General features: G+C 42.4%; 1 protein-coding gene across 1 annotated transcript in view; it reads right to left on the bottom strand.

Annotated features, from left to right (window-relative positions):
- CLVS1 (clavesin 1) overlaps positions 1-16,420 on the bottom strand; it is a 102,953-nt gene extending 86,533 nt beyond the window's left edge. The window contains exons 1-2 of the mRNA XM_033059180.2: positions 16,052-16,420; positions 4,778-5,395 (exon numbers count right to left, since the gene is read on the bottom strand). Coding sequence (XP_032915071.1) covers positions 4,778-5,166 — 389 coding nt within the window. The 5' untranslated portion in view covers positions 5,167-5,395; positions 16,052-16,420. The remainder of the gene's footprint in view (positions 1-4,777; positions 5,396-16,051) is intronic.
- Between the last annotated feature and the right edge of the window lie 215 nt (positions 16,421-16,635).

Here is a 16,635-nt window from a genome sequence, read left to right as displayed (position 1 = left end):
CTAACAGCTCTTGGTTTACCTCTATGTCAGAATATTTCCTTTCCCTTTAGCCTCAGTACGCTGTCCTACAGAATGGTAAGTATCCAGCATTTGAGATTCCGTGGGTAAATAAAAGATGGTTTATGGCTAGCAGTTGACTTGGGGCTCTCTGTTGTAAGCAAAGCAGCAGGTTTTCTCTGTCTGACTCAGAATTTTTGTAGTTATGTGACAGCTTCTAAGGCACAGATATGAAGACAGAAATTAATTACCATCTTACTGAAAAAAAACTGTGAGAAACATTCTGCCCCCTACCCCAAGCCCTATTTGCAGAGGACAGTGATTGGAGTCCTTCTTCTGGTTCTCTACACAAAAATAAATTTCACTCTGGCTGAACAACCTTGAAAGAAACACTTTTGCTTGGAAGATTAATGAAGACCTTCTGCTGAATTACTTGCTCACCCAAAGCTCTGTCTCTTTGGTGTATAAGCAGCATGTATTAGAAGACAGGAGCAGACGTAGGAACAGATGTGGAAGTTACTGAAGGAATCCAACAGCTGACAAGACCCTCTTACCTAACTTCTTTAAAAGCTTCAGTTTCACTACAGGTGGATCAGAACAGTGAGGGCTTAGATATGGTGAGGGTGGTGAAATGAAAAAGTGTGAGAAGGAGTATTTCTATTCCAGTACATGGAACATTGTTTTTTACATCAAATCCTTGATCAGGTCTCATCAAAACTGTTTGTATGCATTTGTTTGTTTTACAAACTGGAATTTTTTATCATGCAAATTATTTAATAAAAAAAATTCAATACGTGATCGGTTTGACATCCTTATCTGTCTTTATTGCTACACAAATTTGCATTCAAAATAAGGTGCCCTGTAAGCAGTGATCTAAGTAAAGATCTTTGTGGGTTTCAGGTTCACACCCTGAGTTCTGATCAAAGTGAAAATTGTCCCTCCCCTGTACTAGTGTACAGTTTTTTTCTCCCTCACTATGAAACTTATCTGATCTCTTTCTTTTTTATTCATCTGCTCATTTTCATTTATTCAATATTGAATAAGTGAAAATTAAGGCATTGAAAACGTGATTAACTAACAGATCCAAAATATACTGTGCACTACACAGAGAGCAAGTGATGACATCATCTCTAAGAAATCTGCCTGAACAATGGAGAGAAATCAAACCTATGCAGAACATGCTAAATAAGTGCAACTCTGAAACCATGATAGACCTCAGCTAGTAATTTGGCAATAAGAATTATCAACCTCTGTGGTTTTTTCCCTGTCATCAAAAAGGTTTTGGTCAAAACAACCATCATTATATTTTTTAACTATGTAGAAACAAAAATAAAATTCTTGCCAGTGAGCTTTGTCGATGTCACAAACCTCTTGAAATGATAACTGGGGAGCAGGACATATTCAGCTCTGCACAAGAGCATGAATCACATGCTAGACTGTGCCCACATTATGGATGAGAATGTATGACACATTTACCAGTGGCATTTGTATCTTAGGAAACTGACTTGAAAGCAAATTTGAGCTGAACATGAGCTCAAAATGGGATAGAGTAGTTAGGAACAGGGTGACAATCTTGTATCTGAAAGGAGGAAACTACTGAACAGATGAGATAGGGTTATCACTTGATGACTTATTAGTAAAACATTTTATTCAATTCATCCACCTGCACCTTAGCAACAACACTAAAATGATAGGAACAGTCCAGAAAAGAACGATGAAGAGTATTTTAAACCTGGAAAATCTTCCCAATTCTGAGACTAAAGAAGTTAAAACTGTTTAAGCTTTGGTATCTTAAATGTATCGTGATCCATGAAGCCAGTGGGTTGCTTTGCAGAACATTATCTTTGCTGTGCTGGCTGCTCAGAGGTGTGTTCCTTACCTTGTGGACAACACTAAAGTGTTTTTTTCCTTGAGGAAAAGGGTGTAAGGTGTTTTATTTTCCCAATGGTTAAAGGTGAACCTCTGATGCAGAGTCACTCATGCACTATCTTCTTGTTTCCTGGCTGTGACTTACCCTACAGCACCGCCTCCCCAGTGAACTCAAAAATAGGTTAAATGTGACGTGGTCAGGACACAGAAGTACAAACATGGGAAGCTGTCATATTTTTGTGGTACATTTAAGCTAACACAATCTAGCAGCTGGAAGCTGAAGCTGGAAACATTGAGACTGGAAATTAAGACCTAGTTTGCTAGAGATGTCAAGTCTATCTGTTGCATTCTGATGGCTGAAATTACAAATGTTTCTAGAAGCTTACATGGAAATTCTATCTTTGATGCAAGGAATACCTTAGAAACATCTTGGTTCTGATTTGTCCAAGCTGTCATATTACACAAATAATGACATTTCCTGTTAAAAATTTATAAACAAGGAAAGTTTCAAGGTTTCTTCTGCCTCTGTGACATGTGACGCCAACAGCAACCATACTCCCAGGCACATAAATGGTAAGAATGTCTGGACTGAAAATCAATTTATGGACTGTAACTATTCTGATTTTAACAGTTTAAAAACTATTATTTCTTTGTAAACAACCCCTCATAAATTAGAATTTATGATCACAAAGAAGGGGAAGGCACATCCAGTCGCAAATGAGATTAAAGTTAGGAAGGGCAGGCTGAAGGGTGAGCTCTTACTCTTGCATGTCAACATCACGGCTGATTAAATTAGCATTCAGCTGAAATGTGAGCTTGTGAACATCTTGCCATCACTGAAGACACATCTGCAGAGAGGTTGCCCAAGATACATTTATGTAAGATGTGCACAATGCTTGTTTGAACTTCTTTGTAAAATTTGCGTTTCTTCTGGTCAATAACCATGCTGCTTAATGGGACATTGCACTCACCATTTCCTTCTCCTTAACAGAATTTCCTCTGGCTGATACCTTTACACAGCAGAAAAGAAGGAGGACATCCATTTGCTTACAGCCCAAATCCTGCCCCAAATCCCTGTTGCACCTGGAGTGCCACAAAAGCCTACAGAAAAAACGCTTCTTGTCATCTGAATCCACAGAAGAGATGAGGTTCAGTGGCTGAACTGAGGTAAAATTTGCACATGATTTTTAATGTCACATAGGAGTCTTGGAAAAGTACATCCTGTGCTATTTGCCTCACCTTTTCTTCTTTGAAGGTTAAAATTATATTTTCAAAAATATGCAGGGCTGCTTTGGTTTTTGCATAAACAGACATACTCATGCACATACACATGGATGCCTATTAAAGGTCTTGCAGAAAATATGAGCCAAAATCTGACAGGAATCATTATTCTGTCAAAATTTCATTGCAGGAGCCTTAGACACCACCCCTCAGCTTTCCAAGAGCAGGACCTGATGTACAAGGTTAATCACAAAGATTCATTTTGTTGAGGGATCAGAAGCCCAAAGCTGGCTCTATGTAATACCTAAATCCCTTAATGCAACCAGCAGAGCCACACTGCTTCTGTCCTCTAAAGCTGATGCTTTCTATTAAATCCAGATACCTGTGCATTCATCTTTCTTTTCATACCAATTGCTAACAGAAGAGTTTTGTGGTTGAAAGAAAGGCAAACTTGCAGTTCAGAAAGACAGGAGATAAACTGCTGGCCTCTTTGTAGTAAATAGGGCTGTTATTACTGCCCTCAGTTCATGATTTCACCAAAAATGTTTGATTATGCACAGTTACTTCTGTATCATTTTCTGTACATTTATTCACATGCAAATAAGGATCAGAAACACTTCTGACCTCTGCTTTACACACAGTGGTGAAAGGTTTTCCCAGAAAATAAATAACATGAAAAATTGCAGGCATATGTGTTCTCTAATAATTTCTATGATGTAAATTCAGAGCTCCAATCTATTGACTCCTAAAGATAAAACTTTTTCATCAAAAACTTTAGACCATGGCAAGACGAAATACTATCTGGAAATCATCAGAACTGATGGTACTTAAAACCTGAATCTGAATTTTGTTCTTTTATATGATTTTTATCAAGGTTCAACAGAACACATGGTAACCCTACAGCTGATTACACTTCTCCATCTCATGATGAAGGCAGGGTAAATGGAATGAAATAACTTACAAAGACGAGGACAACGTGAACATGGTAATCCTGGACTAGCCCCTCTTCTCTGTATCACTTCAAATATGTAGTGAAAGCTGCCTAATCACATTAACATTTAAGGACATTATTTTATAATAATATAAATATCTTTGTTCATACCACTCTGAAAAGAAATGTCCTGAAAAGAAAATATGCTTTGTGTGAATCTCTCATTTATCAGACTAACAACACAAAGCAACCAGAGTGTGTAGAAATCCCAATGCAGTTTGTGGAAATAGAGCAGAGGCTGCAATTCCCAAAATGGTTCAAACAAACAAACAAGCAATCTGCTAGAAAGTCTGAAGATAGAATAAAGGAGAGCTACAAGAATCTCCATATGTTTTGAGATGCTTTCTGTCAACCTGTTTGGCTGGTCCATGATACAACTGAAGTAATTGTATGATAGATATTAATGTACATATAGCAAAAAGATATTATCTGGCTAAAATTTGGAAATATTTCTTTAAAAAACTCGGACATGAGCTACTTATATGACACGCTGATAAAACCTTATCTCTCAAAGGTCCTATGTCCTAAGAATGAGGACTGGCAGGTGATAAGGTGAGATGGAAGTTAGAGTGTAATGAAGATATGGTTACAAAACCTTTTGCTGAAAATGGCCTTGGTGCTTCAAAGATGGCCACAAATATTCCATTACGAGTTGAATGTGAGTGTGTGTAAAAAGATAAGGACACTATCTACATTTACCTACTCTGATCCCAGTTGGCTGCAAAAAGCAGAAGAATCTTCCTGCCACAGTGGTCGCGATTTTCCAGTACTCCTGGAAACCCATCTGTCAGAGCCCGTTTGATTCCTGGATCATCAGCCTTGAAGTTTTTGAACATATCCAGATTTAATTGGCGGTATTGGAAGTACTGAGCCAGCAGTCTGAAAGCCTCAGTTTGGTGAAACTTTCTGGCTCGGAGAAATCTCAAGATGAAAGCATCATCTGTACGTAAAAACCCAATGTCAGGCCTCGTGATGATCATGTCCCTGACTTGCTGGATATCCTGGTGCAAAATGTCTGGGTTTTCATTCAGTTCCAGGCGGGCTTTCTCTATAGTCTCTGGACTGAGCCCAGCTTGTAGATGGGTCATCTCTGCAAGAACCTCTTTTCCAAATCCTTATCTTCAGATATTTTAGTAGAATTGCTGATCCCATTCAACTGATGGTCTGCTGTGAGTGTGAGCCATTCAGCTGCTTTTTGCTATCAAGCTGATATTTAATAAGTAAAAGCAAATGGCTTTTCTTATTCTTGCAGAGTAACAGGCAGTTCACACGTACTATAATCCATCCAAAGGAAAGTGCTGTTTATTCCACCACTTACTAAAAGGAAAAGAAAATATACAAAAGAAAGATTAAATGTGTATATAAATCGTGTAGGAATGCATTTCTGAATTTATTTAGCCATAAAATTTCTTTGTGTAGGAGGATACCAGTCACACAATTTCAGAATGGGTGCATTTAAGATAAGGTAGTCACTAAAATCTAGAATGTATGTTTTCAGGCTTTCAGAAAAGCAATCTGAGTTATTGACAATTAATACTAAGCTGTATCAACCTGTTATTAGAATACATCTCTTAAAGTTGTCTTACAGAAATGCGGGAGTTGCAGCATCCCTAACTTCAAAACAATAGCAATTTTTTTCCACCATTTACAGGAGCAACATTTCAGCTTCAGAAGTAGACAGATTTACCCTCATCATACTGAGTAGAACAACTGCTTGATTTGGTTTTATCATCTGTACTATCAGCTTATAGCTCTCCTTGAACAAGACCTTGAGCTGACTGTAAAACTTATTTTTAAGAAAACTCCACCAATACCAGGGATCATTTCTACTTTTTAGAAACTCACTGGCAATATTTCTCCCATTGAGTCTCCCATTGAGACTCAGTAAGTCTTCATGGGAAACTGCCTACAAATAAAGTTCTTGATGTATTCAATCTGGCAGGGTTTGTGTTTTAGTTGAAAAGAGATGTATTTTATTCAAAATTCCTTTTTTCAGTATATTGTAGCTTTCCTGAAAACCTAGTTCTGAATTTCATTTTGATTTTCATACTTTACCTAGAATTTGTTTTTACAAGTGTTAGAAGAAAATCTGCTTAAGCTGTTATGTATGAGCAAAATGGTACAGTGAATCTCTTACATTTCAGTGACATAATTAGCAAGAGGCTGTCATCGAAGTCTGTGTAGCTACACTTGTGTGAAATAAGATCAAGGTCTGTTCCAATGTGATATGTGTGTGGGGAAAGATCGAGATTCATACAATTTTTCAGCCATCACAGAAACAGACAAGCAAACACATCTCCACCCCCCCAACTGCATAACTGATCTCTCTCTCTAATTTCTGAAAAAGAAAAATTGGTTTTAAAAATTTAAAGGGAATCCCTCAGTGAAAGACATACTTTTTGTATTTGAAGAAAGCTGTTTGGAAAGTTATGAATTATTAATAGCAAAACAACCATTTCATTCAGCTACTCCCCTGGGTTCAGCATTCTCAGATCAAACAAAGGGGAGAGCAGCAGCCAAAGCATTTCTTGGTCCTGGATTTGCTCAAAGTTATGTTGCAGGACCTGGAAGTCAATGAGCTCAAAGGATGCTTCAGTTCCCTGCTTTGTGACCTTGCATGTTATTGATAAAAACTACATTTTAGATGCCACAGCTGCAGCCCCAGGATGAAATCCCAAAATTTAAATACAGAGTGTTTCTGCATATTTGCTTAAAGGATATTTGTGGTGGGAGATAAGCTTTTCATTTAACAGCAATATGAATTGGACTTTTCTGTTGGTGACACAAAGGAGAGTTTATTAACCATCCTCTTTCTGTATTCACTGTGGAGCTGGAGTTGAAAAGAGCTACCTGCAGAGCAGAGTATCTGATGATTGATCAGCCTGGGAAAACTCAAGGAAAGGCAGAGCTGGGAAAAAAGAGGGCTTTGAAAAGGCACTATTGAGTGCAAATTATTCCAGAAAACGAGTCCCCACGTTTTGAGGGGTAGTTCATGAGTGCAGGCTGTTCAATTCTTAAAGAAATTAGAGCTGTAATAAAGTCAGAGTCCTTATATAAAAATTAAGTAAAGGTTATTTTCTTTATTCTTGCCTTTATTAGACCAAATTAAAATAACTTCAATGGTATCAACCAAATTCCACTGATATAAGATTACAGGCCATAGAGAAACCAGGCTAATATTTTATGACTGAGATCTCACGTTAATGGTGACATCAGCATTTTCTTGCATAAATCATGGATTTAGTTACAATTGCCTCCATGAGCTACTTAGGAGACCTAGGGGTATTTAAGAGTTTCACTCGTTAGGGGACTGTGGTGCCAGGACTGGACCCTCCCTAGTTTTAACAGCAAGTGTACAGTATGGAAACTCTTTGTTCCCAAGGATGTTAAGCACAGACATGGAAGCAAGAAGCTTATCTGGGGTCTGCATTAGCTCTGGCTTAGGACCTAGTGAATGAATTACATCTTTAGCATTTCTGTAGGTTAGTGTCTTATCCCCAGTTTTCTGTTCTGTTTATGCTGGATATTGAGTTCTGCATCTTTGACACTGGTTCTGAGAGTGAAGAGAGGGAACAAGAAGTGTGCAGTTTGTTTTCAGAGACTGCACTCACTCCTGAGCATTCCTGCTCCTGGACTGTGCTCCCTGCAGCATGGACAGACAGCAGAAGAGTTCTCTGTTACTTTAAAGTTAGTTTTTAGCTAGCTGAGGAGAGGAGTAACCCCAAACTGCGGTTTTTTTTTTTTCTTTTTTTTGGAATTGTTCAAACGTGCTCTGGACTGAAAACCCAGGAGAACACCAGGAGCTCACACCTGTGACCCACCAGGACTTTCTGAATTTGCCATCTCTTCAGAACAGCAAGAGGGTTTATTGTTTTATATTATTCATTCTTTATGTTTTTGAATACTTTGCTTGTTAAATAAACAGGCTTTTTCCGCTTTTCTCCAAAGAAATCTTTTCCCAAACCAGTTAGAAGGAGGGGCTGCTTGAGTCTGCTTTCTAGAGAGACTCCTTTGGAGGTTTTCTCCTGAATTTTTCCTAAACCAGGACAACTAGAAGCGCAAAATTGTGGAATCACAAAATGTTTTTTAGTTTAGAGGGGATCTTTGAAGGTCATCTGGTCCAACCTCCCTGTCATGGGCAGGGACATCTTTCACTGGATCAAATTTTTCAAAGCTTCATTCCACCTGGCCTTGAACACTGCCAATGTTTGAGCATTCACAGCTTCTGTGGGAGTCTTGTTTCAGAGCTTCACCACCCTCATCATAAAAAAATTTCTTCTTTATATCCAACCTGAATCTGTCCTCTTTCAGTTTAAAAATGTTAGCCCTTGCCCTATTACTACAGGTCCTAGTAAAAAGTCTGTGACCATCTTTCTTGTAAGCCCTCTTTAGATACTGGACAGCTGCTGTAAGGTCTCCCTCTCTTCTCCTGGCTGAACCACCCCAACTTCCTCAGCCTGTCTTCGCAAGAGAGGTGCTCCAGCTCTCTGATCATTTTTGTGGCCCTTCTCTGGATCTGTTCTAAAACACCCAAGGATTAGCAACAGATAAAAGTGTCACCCATACACACACAATTCACAGTCATTCATCCATTTTCTAGGAGTTTGTGGGAGCAGAAGTGTACCTTCCTCCTTTTCTGTCTCCCACCTCCACCAAGACACTTCTTTGGCAGCAAAGCAAATTCTTGAAAGGTCAAATGCAGTCTGCTCCAGAAGAAAATGAGATTTGACCGAGCAAATAAAGTATTTTAGTTGATTCCCCAACTATTTAACCTCAAAAAAATTATTCTACTTATTTTTTATTAAAGTTTCCTACTGTTTTTTAACTCATTTAAATGCTCAGGATTATCCCAAGGTGAGGGAGATACAATGTTTTCTCATCAGATGTTTTTAAATGCATTTCAGAGATTTCTGATAGTGAGCTGAGCTATAACCATGGATTACAGTTATCTATAGATTATCCCGATTATGGCCTGGAACAGACTGCACTAAAATACTTTATTGGTGTGAAGTTATAGATTGCAAAAGAATCTAAAATATGTATGGACAATTTTGTCACTCTCAGAATCGTAGGACAAATCATGAAGTTAGCAATCTTCACTAGCACCATTGCCTTCAAGGAGCCTGATATACATCAGTGAATGATTTGGTTCTCCCACTGCTAACCTTGACAATAAATTTAGTGCTCCATAGCTACCCAGTTTAACTGTCGCTGCACTTTCTCAAATGGTACTGATTTATTCTGATTCCCAAGATATAACACAAGCTTCATCTCCATTTTCACCTCCTCCCACACATGGCAATTTCTCCTTCTCTTCCGGTGTTGTGTACAGCCTGGATCCATCTGCCAATTTTTTAGATGTTTACATCTTTGTTCCGTTTGGTACAGGGTGGTTTTTTCTTCCAAATGAAGATACTGGCCTTCTTTTCCTATTTTGAATATTGTTGTTATGTTTTGGCACACTAGAGTGTATTACAGTCTCAACAGCTGTTTTTCTATCTTGTGACTCCTTGTTCCCAAGAGACTATTTGCTCTTCTAATGTCTTTTCACAGCCACTTATGATAAACATCCCTCCAAAGAAACAAAATTCAACCTTAAATGAAAAAAAAAATTACAGAGATGTGAAAAACAACATACTAAAGCCAAAAGAAGGAGGGAAATTTCCACCAAAATTGTGGTGTCACATATAATTTTGGCTAATTTGTTTTCATTCCCAGCAAGGGAATGACAAGGGACAGTGAGTGTTCAGCATGGGTAACATACCAAAAGTGGGATACAATTTCCAGAAAAGCAGCTTATATTTTTGCATGGTCCTCAAAAAAAAAAAAAAAACTAATAAAAAAATGTATATAATATTTACTATACCAATTAAAATGAAAAGAATACTTTTCTAAAGTATGCAAAGCACTTTTCATTCAAAGATTTATGCCTTACTGCTCTCTCTTCAGTGGCAGCTTCTGGGTCAGCATTCAATCCCTATTTGTACTGCATGCCCTGGAAAATCGGGCCAAAACCTACCTTCAGTGATGATGGCAATTGTCTGGATCATTTTGTTCCTGCCCAGTTATCAATCCCTGCAACAGCACTTGATTCTTTAAGCATCTCATGCCCATTTGGCCCTTCCCCATCTAATTCAGTTCCAGAAAGATTTTAGCTGTCTCTTACAGTAATTTCACGAATACAAGCCACACCATTTTGACTAAGATTTTGCTCCCAAACCGGAAATGCGGCTAATACTCAGGAGCAGCTAATATGTGAATAATTTTTGGACATTTACAACCTCAGAAGTGCCAGCCAGAGTGCCGAGCCGAGCAGCTGCAAAGCCAGCATTTCGCGATTGTTACAAATTGTTACTCTGTTGCGCCGCGGGTGGACCCTGGCTGCCTGCAGGCAGCACGGGGGGTGGGGAGAGAGGAGGGAGAGCTCTTTCCTTCCCTCCTCTGCCGCTGCCCGGGGGAGAGACGGGGGGGCCCCGTGCCGCCATTGCCGTGGCTTGGGGAGGCGGCGGGGGGCTCCGTCCCCACCTGCCGCCACGGGGCAGCGCCGGGCCAGGGCGAGCGAGCCAAGTGGCAGCGGCGGCTGGCCCCCAGCGGCCCCACCAAGCGGCAGCACCGGGCTGGGCCACCTGGCCCCGTCGACAGCCCCGAGCGGGCCGAGCCTGCACAGTCTTAGCTGAGCCAGTAAACCCCGCCATGCCATGATTCTGTTACTATTTGGCAACTTTCTTGCACGTGGGTCCTCGCTGTGAATGACAGAGCTTATACTCAAGTGCGGCTTATTTATGGACAAAAAACGAAATATTTGCCAACACCCAGAGATGCGGCTTATACTCAGTGCGGCTTGTATTCGTGAATTTACTGTAATCTATCAAGTGTCTTCCATCCAGTCCAAAGCTATCTGCCATGTGAAATTTCATTATCACAATTTTCAAACTGAGAAGGCACTAACATTTCATCCTCACCTGGTGTTAAGAGGCCTCACTGCTAAGGTTTGGCTCATTATATAATTTCTAACTTCTAGCATTTATACAGATATTAGCTGCTGAAATCATGCCAGAGAGGAAGGGAGTGGGCAGGGAGGGAGGGAAAATGGTAATATAGAATGATTTTATCTCAGAGTGTGGGTGTCATCTCATTAAATTTTTTTTGAATAATATTTTGATGTTAATTCCACAAAATCTCTTAGGGCTATGTTCTTCTTAGAACTCCATAAGGGCAGGGGAAGATTAATCCATCCCTGTACCTATAGCAATGGTTCCTATGGCCCTTTGTGGCCTTGTGGTACCTCAGCAGAAACCTGAACTGCAAGTGGAGTAGTCAGACCTAGAATGGAACCTATTCCAGCTCCATGATCCATTTTCAAAAGAGCCATGAGCACAAAGAGCCTGGCATCTTCCACAGATTGTGGGGAGGAGCACAGCCCTGAGTGATTTGTCTGAGATCCCAGAGGGCACATTTCACAGAGCTGGGAGCAGATCAGATCTCTCCTGAGCCATAAGCCTGCATGTCAACATACAGGGAATCTTTCCTTATCATCCCCTTGACCCTTTGTCAGACTTTCTCTTACATGTTCATGTCTCCCTTGTACTGAGGAGCCCAGAAGAGGACACAAAACTCCAACTCTGGCCTCACCACTACTCTGTAGTCTTTCCTAAGGGACTAGATTCTGCCAGTGAATATAAATGAGTTAAATAGTGCAAGTCTTTCTGCTCCAAGTACTGGTGCTCCTGTAAACTTTCACTAGGGATTTGTTGCTTCTTGTCATTATGAAAATACTGAATGTTTGTGACTGTAACAGTTGTGTGGGGAATTTCATGGTTTCTCTCATTTTCCCAGGGTAGAATCTCTCAGCTCAGGTACAAAAACTAACATTTCCTTCAGTTCAGTAAAATCAACACATGAATTTCTACTCATTCTACAATCATCTTGTTAGTTTTAGTTACAGGTTGCCCTCAGGCTACATGTAAATGTCCAGTGGTGGTAATTTAGTCATGGCACAGCACAAAACATGGCAGAAACTCAACTGATCTTCACTGCTCTCTGCACAGTATGTAGGGCAGGCGTTTCTGCAGCACTGACCTGAAGTTGTCCTGCTATTCCTACAAACTGCCAGGCAGGAGGAGAGACAGACAAGGTTGTCTAGCAAACATAAAATTTAAAAACTGCCCCCTTATCTTTTGACCTAAAATGTACAAAACTACCTGAATATGCCAAGGAGGGGAATTTATACAACACAGAAATAAAAAATGTTAAACAAAACCTCAAGAGTCTGGTTATTTTTTTCTTCAAATCATAGTTTTTAAGTTGTAAGTATTCAGCAATCGCAGATAATCTGCAAACCCCTATGGGAATGTGTGGCCTGATCTGTGGCATGCCAAAGAAGCAGCAGTTTATGAGGAACTTATGCCAGTCATAGTGCACCCATCACCCTGGCTGCTATGGGGCAGTTCCTCCAATAATACAGAAACATCTTGCAGCAGAAGTTAACAGCATGTAAAAAGGAAGGGAAGGGAAGGGAAGGGAAGGGAAGGGAAGGGAAGGGAAGGGAAGGGAAGGGAAGGGAAGGGAAGGGAAGGGAAGGGAAGGGAAGGGAAGGGAAGGGAAGGGAAGGGAAGGGAAGGGAAGGGAAGGGAAGGGAAGGGAAGGGAAGGGAAGGGAAGGGAAGGGAAGGGAAGGGAAGGGAAGGGAAGGGAAGGGAAGGGAAGGGAAGGGAAGGGAAGGGAAGGGAAGGGAAGGGAAGGGAAGGGAAGGGAAGGGAAGGGAAGGGAAGGGAAGGGAAGGGAAGGGGATTTCTCCATCCAGAATTCATGCAATCCTCCTATGTTTTTTTTCTCACATTCCTACTGAAGTCTGAGCACAAACACAAAGCACATAGAAATTTCTCCCATACTTGTGGAAATAAAGCTTAATATAACTTTATAATACTGTGTGGGTTTGTTTTCTCAGTGGAGGAACATATCAGACTTAAGGAGTTTATTTCTATAAATACTACTGAAGGAAAAAAAACTAACTAAGCAAACCAAAGTCTCACTAAAGTGTTTGGAAATCTTCAAATTAAATCGACGGAACAGCATTAGATCAAGAGGGAAAGGAATTACAACTCATATGATGAAAGCCATGTGAACTTCTGCTCAGTTTTTTCTCTCTGTAAGAGACTAATGTTGCTTTCTTTTTTTCTTGCTTCATTTTGTTTAACTAGTAGTACCCAACTGTCACATCTTGTTTGTGTCTATGCCAGAGAGACACTACAGTACAAGACTGTGAGAGAAAATAAAACTCACTTGCCAAGCAATAGCACAATTGCCTCAATAATTGCATCCTTAAGTTAACAACTGCATGACTTTACAGTCTTTTTGAAGGAAATATCCTCCATCCTTTTATGAGGCTGATCATTACTATTTCAACTGGCATCGTTATTTTTTTGGAAGATGAGGAGGCTACTGTTACATATTTCAGTGAAATGACGTCTGTGTTCAAGGCACATAGAGTTTAAGGAATTATAACCCAGTGCTATGGCATGGATTCTGCAGTTCCTCCACTGCTGAACTCAGTTGCACTGCTTACACTACTACTCAACAGCACTCAGTGCTACTCAGAGTATCCCATATCTGCAACAGATTTTAAGTTATAAATTATGATATAATAAATTAAGAAGGTTTTTTGGAAAGGTTGTAGTATCTTTCATTGCTTTGTGTTTTCCTCATGAAAGTCTAATTTTTAGAAAATATTCTACAGTTTTTAGAAGTAAATGAGTCAACAGAATTCTTAAAATAATCATCAGCATTTTATAACAGATACATGACAGCACAAGCTGCTTTTGTAAACTTCAAGCTGGGATACAGACTGTAAATGAGGAGAAGTTCTACAAGGTTATCTGACTTATCATTATAGGAAAAAGTCAAGCACTATACCTTCACTATGCAGTGTACGGCATAATACTGTTACATAATATGTCATGTAGATGTTGGCATTGTATTAACTTTTACTACTGGAGATAATCCATGTTATCATCTAATTATTCAGAAAGCACATGAAAGCAGACTTTCTGTAATTTAATTTTTCCTTCCAAATATGATCCTGTCACTATTTAGTGATGGACAAGGAGTAGCCATCTGCTCCTTAACTTAATTATTCACAGAGCTTGTTAAAACTGAGGAATCAGCATTTTGAAAAGGCGGAACTCCCTTTCTCCTATGACCTTCCTCACCCTCTCAGGATTAAACCATTGCAAACAGAATTAAAGTCAGGCCAGCAGCACGCATGGGGTTTCTCCAGCTGTTATTTGCTCTGCATTTATTTTCTGTGTGAACACCCTCACTTCTTGCAGACACTGAAACTTAATTCTTGACTAACTGCAGCAAAGGACCCACACACTAGGCATGATTCACCTCACTTCTTCCCTGCACACATCACTGTTTACCACTAAGAAAGCAGTACAATTGACTGACCTGGCACATTCCCCCACCCTTTAATTGCTCATCCCTCTTTGGAATGAGTACAACTGGTCAAAACAGGCATCAATTTGCTGAGGAGGTATCTGCTGCTGTTTGGCAAGCTCCTGTATGTCAACTCTTGGCTGTAGCCCTTACTTCATTAACCTAACTCCCAGTTTTAGTCCTTTCCTCTACACGCCTCTCATCTCTCCTCAGTCTCAAATGGAATCTGGACTTTCCCTTCCAACTTGTGCTCTTTTCCTTCCCTGCCCAGCTCCAGGGCTGCTGAGCAGATGTTTATAGTCCCACGCCCCCTTTCCGGAAGGATTGAGGCTGGTGATGGAGAAAGAAGACAGGAGAGGAAGAAAGGGGAGGAAAATGACAAATATGGGGAAACAGGGGCAGGGAGGAAAGGAGGCAAGGGAGCAGGGCAGGGAGGAGAGCAGACAGGGAAGGCAGAGAGAAGAGAATCAGAGAAGCAGGGCAAGGACAACTGGAGGAAGAAGAGGCAGGATATATAGGAGGCACGAAGCAGTAAGCAGGGCAAGGAGAGGCAAGGGAGACAGGTGTAGCAGAGAAGGAAGGGGAGGTAAGGGAAGTAGAGACTGCAGGGCAAAGAGAGTAAGGGAGCAGGATAAGGAGACAGGAAGGGAGCAGGCCAAGTAAGAGGCAGAGAGTAGGAAGTCAGAGCAAGCATGAGGCGAGCAGAGGAGGCAGGGAACATAGACACAGGGAAGGCAGTGAGCAGGGGAAAGAGGCAGTCAGGACAAAGGGCAACAGGCGGCAGGGAAGCAGATGCAGGAGAGGTAGATTGTCAGACAGGAGAGTTATGTTGGGAGGCAGGGAGCTGGGCAGGTAGGAGTCAGCAGCCAGAGCTGGCAGGAGACAGGGAGCAGGACGAGGTGGGGGGGCAGGGTAGTCAGGAGGAGGCAGGAGAGAGCAAGGCAGGCAAGAAAGGGGAGCAGGCAGGGCAGGCAGAGGGTGCAGGCAGGAGGGAGCAGGGCAGGCAGGGGGAGCAGGCAGGGAGAAGGCAGGAAGGGGGAGCAGGGCAGGTAGGAAGGGGGAGCAGGGAGGGGGAGCAGGTCAGGAAGGGAGAGCAGGCAGGAGGGAGCAGGGAAGGCAGGGGGAGCAGGCAGGGAGAAGGCAGGAAGGGGGAGCAGGCAGAGAACAGGGCATGGAGCGGGCAGCGAGCAGGGAGGAAAGGGGGAGCACGAAGGGAGTAGACAGGGAGCAGGCAGGGAGCAGGAAGGAAGGGGAAGCAGGCAGGGAACAGGCAGGGAAGGGGGAGCAGCAGGGAGCAGGGGAGAAGGGGGAGCAGGCAGGGAGCGGACAGGGAGCGGGAGGGAAGGGGCAGCAGGAGGGAAGGGGCAGCAGGAGGGAAGGGGTAGCAGGAAGGAAGGGGCAGCAGGAGGCCGGGCTGCAGCGCCCAGGCCGGAGCTGTCCGCACCGCGGTGCTGAAACGCCGCATCCCGGGCCCGGCGGGGCGAGGGGAGCGCCGAGAGCCGCCCTGCGCAACCCGAGAGAAGGCAAATCCAAATACCTGCACAGCGCCGGCAGCTGCCGTGGGGCGGCGGGGGGCTGCGTGGAGTGGGCTTTTTTCCCCCCTGTAGATGTCCTTGCTGCTGAGCTGTGTGGGCGAGAAAGATCTCCCGGCTCCCGAGTTCCGGCTCAGATCTCTCTAGAAAACTGAATGAGCGAGCGCCAGCTCCACGGGGCTGTGATTTTTTTTTCTTTTTCTTTTTTTTTCTTTTTTTTTTTTTTTTTTTGTAGGAGGCGTGTGCGCCAAAGCCTGGGTCCTTCCACTGCCGTCCCCCTGGGTCCTAAGCCCTCCTGCCGCCCGCCCGGCTGCCTCCCGGCGGTCCCGGCACACCGGGATGCGGGCTGGGAGCTCCGCGCCGCCGCGGGAGGGGTGGGAAGGAGCTGCTGGCAGCCGGGAGGGCTTAGCACGGCGGGCTTCCACCCAGAGGCATTGGCTTCACCGCCTATTTTCTAGCGTCGCCTCCTTCCCAGCGAAAGCCGGGCAGAGCACAGCCTCCCGCAGCAGCTACAGCAGCCATGGAAAGGGTGATCTTAATGGGCCGTGTATTGTCGATGAACATGCCTTAATGAACATGGCAGCCCGGG

This window comes from Catharus ustulatus, chromosome 1 (assembly GCF_009819885.2).
Source record: "Catharus ustulatus isolate bCatUst1 chromosome 1, bCatUst1.pri.v2, whole genome shotgun sequence".
Taxonomy (NCBI): Eukaryota; Metazoa; Chordata; class Aves; order Passeriformes; family Turdidae; genus Catharus; species Catharus ustulatus.
Note: the sequence above shows the minus strand (reverse complement) of the source record. Positions and strands in the feature narration are given on the sequence as shown.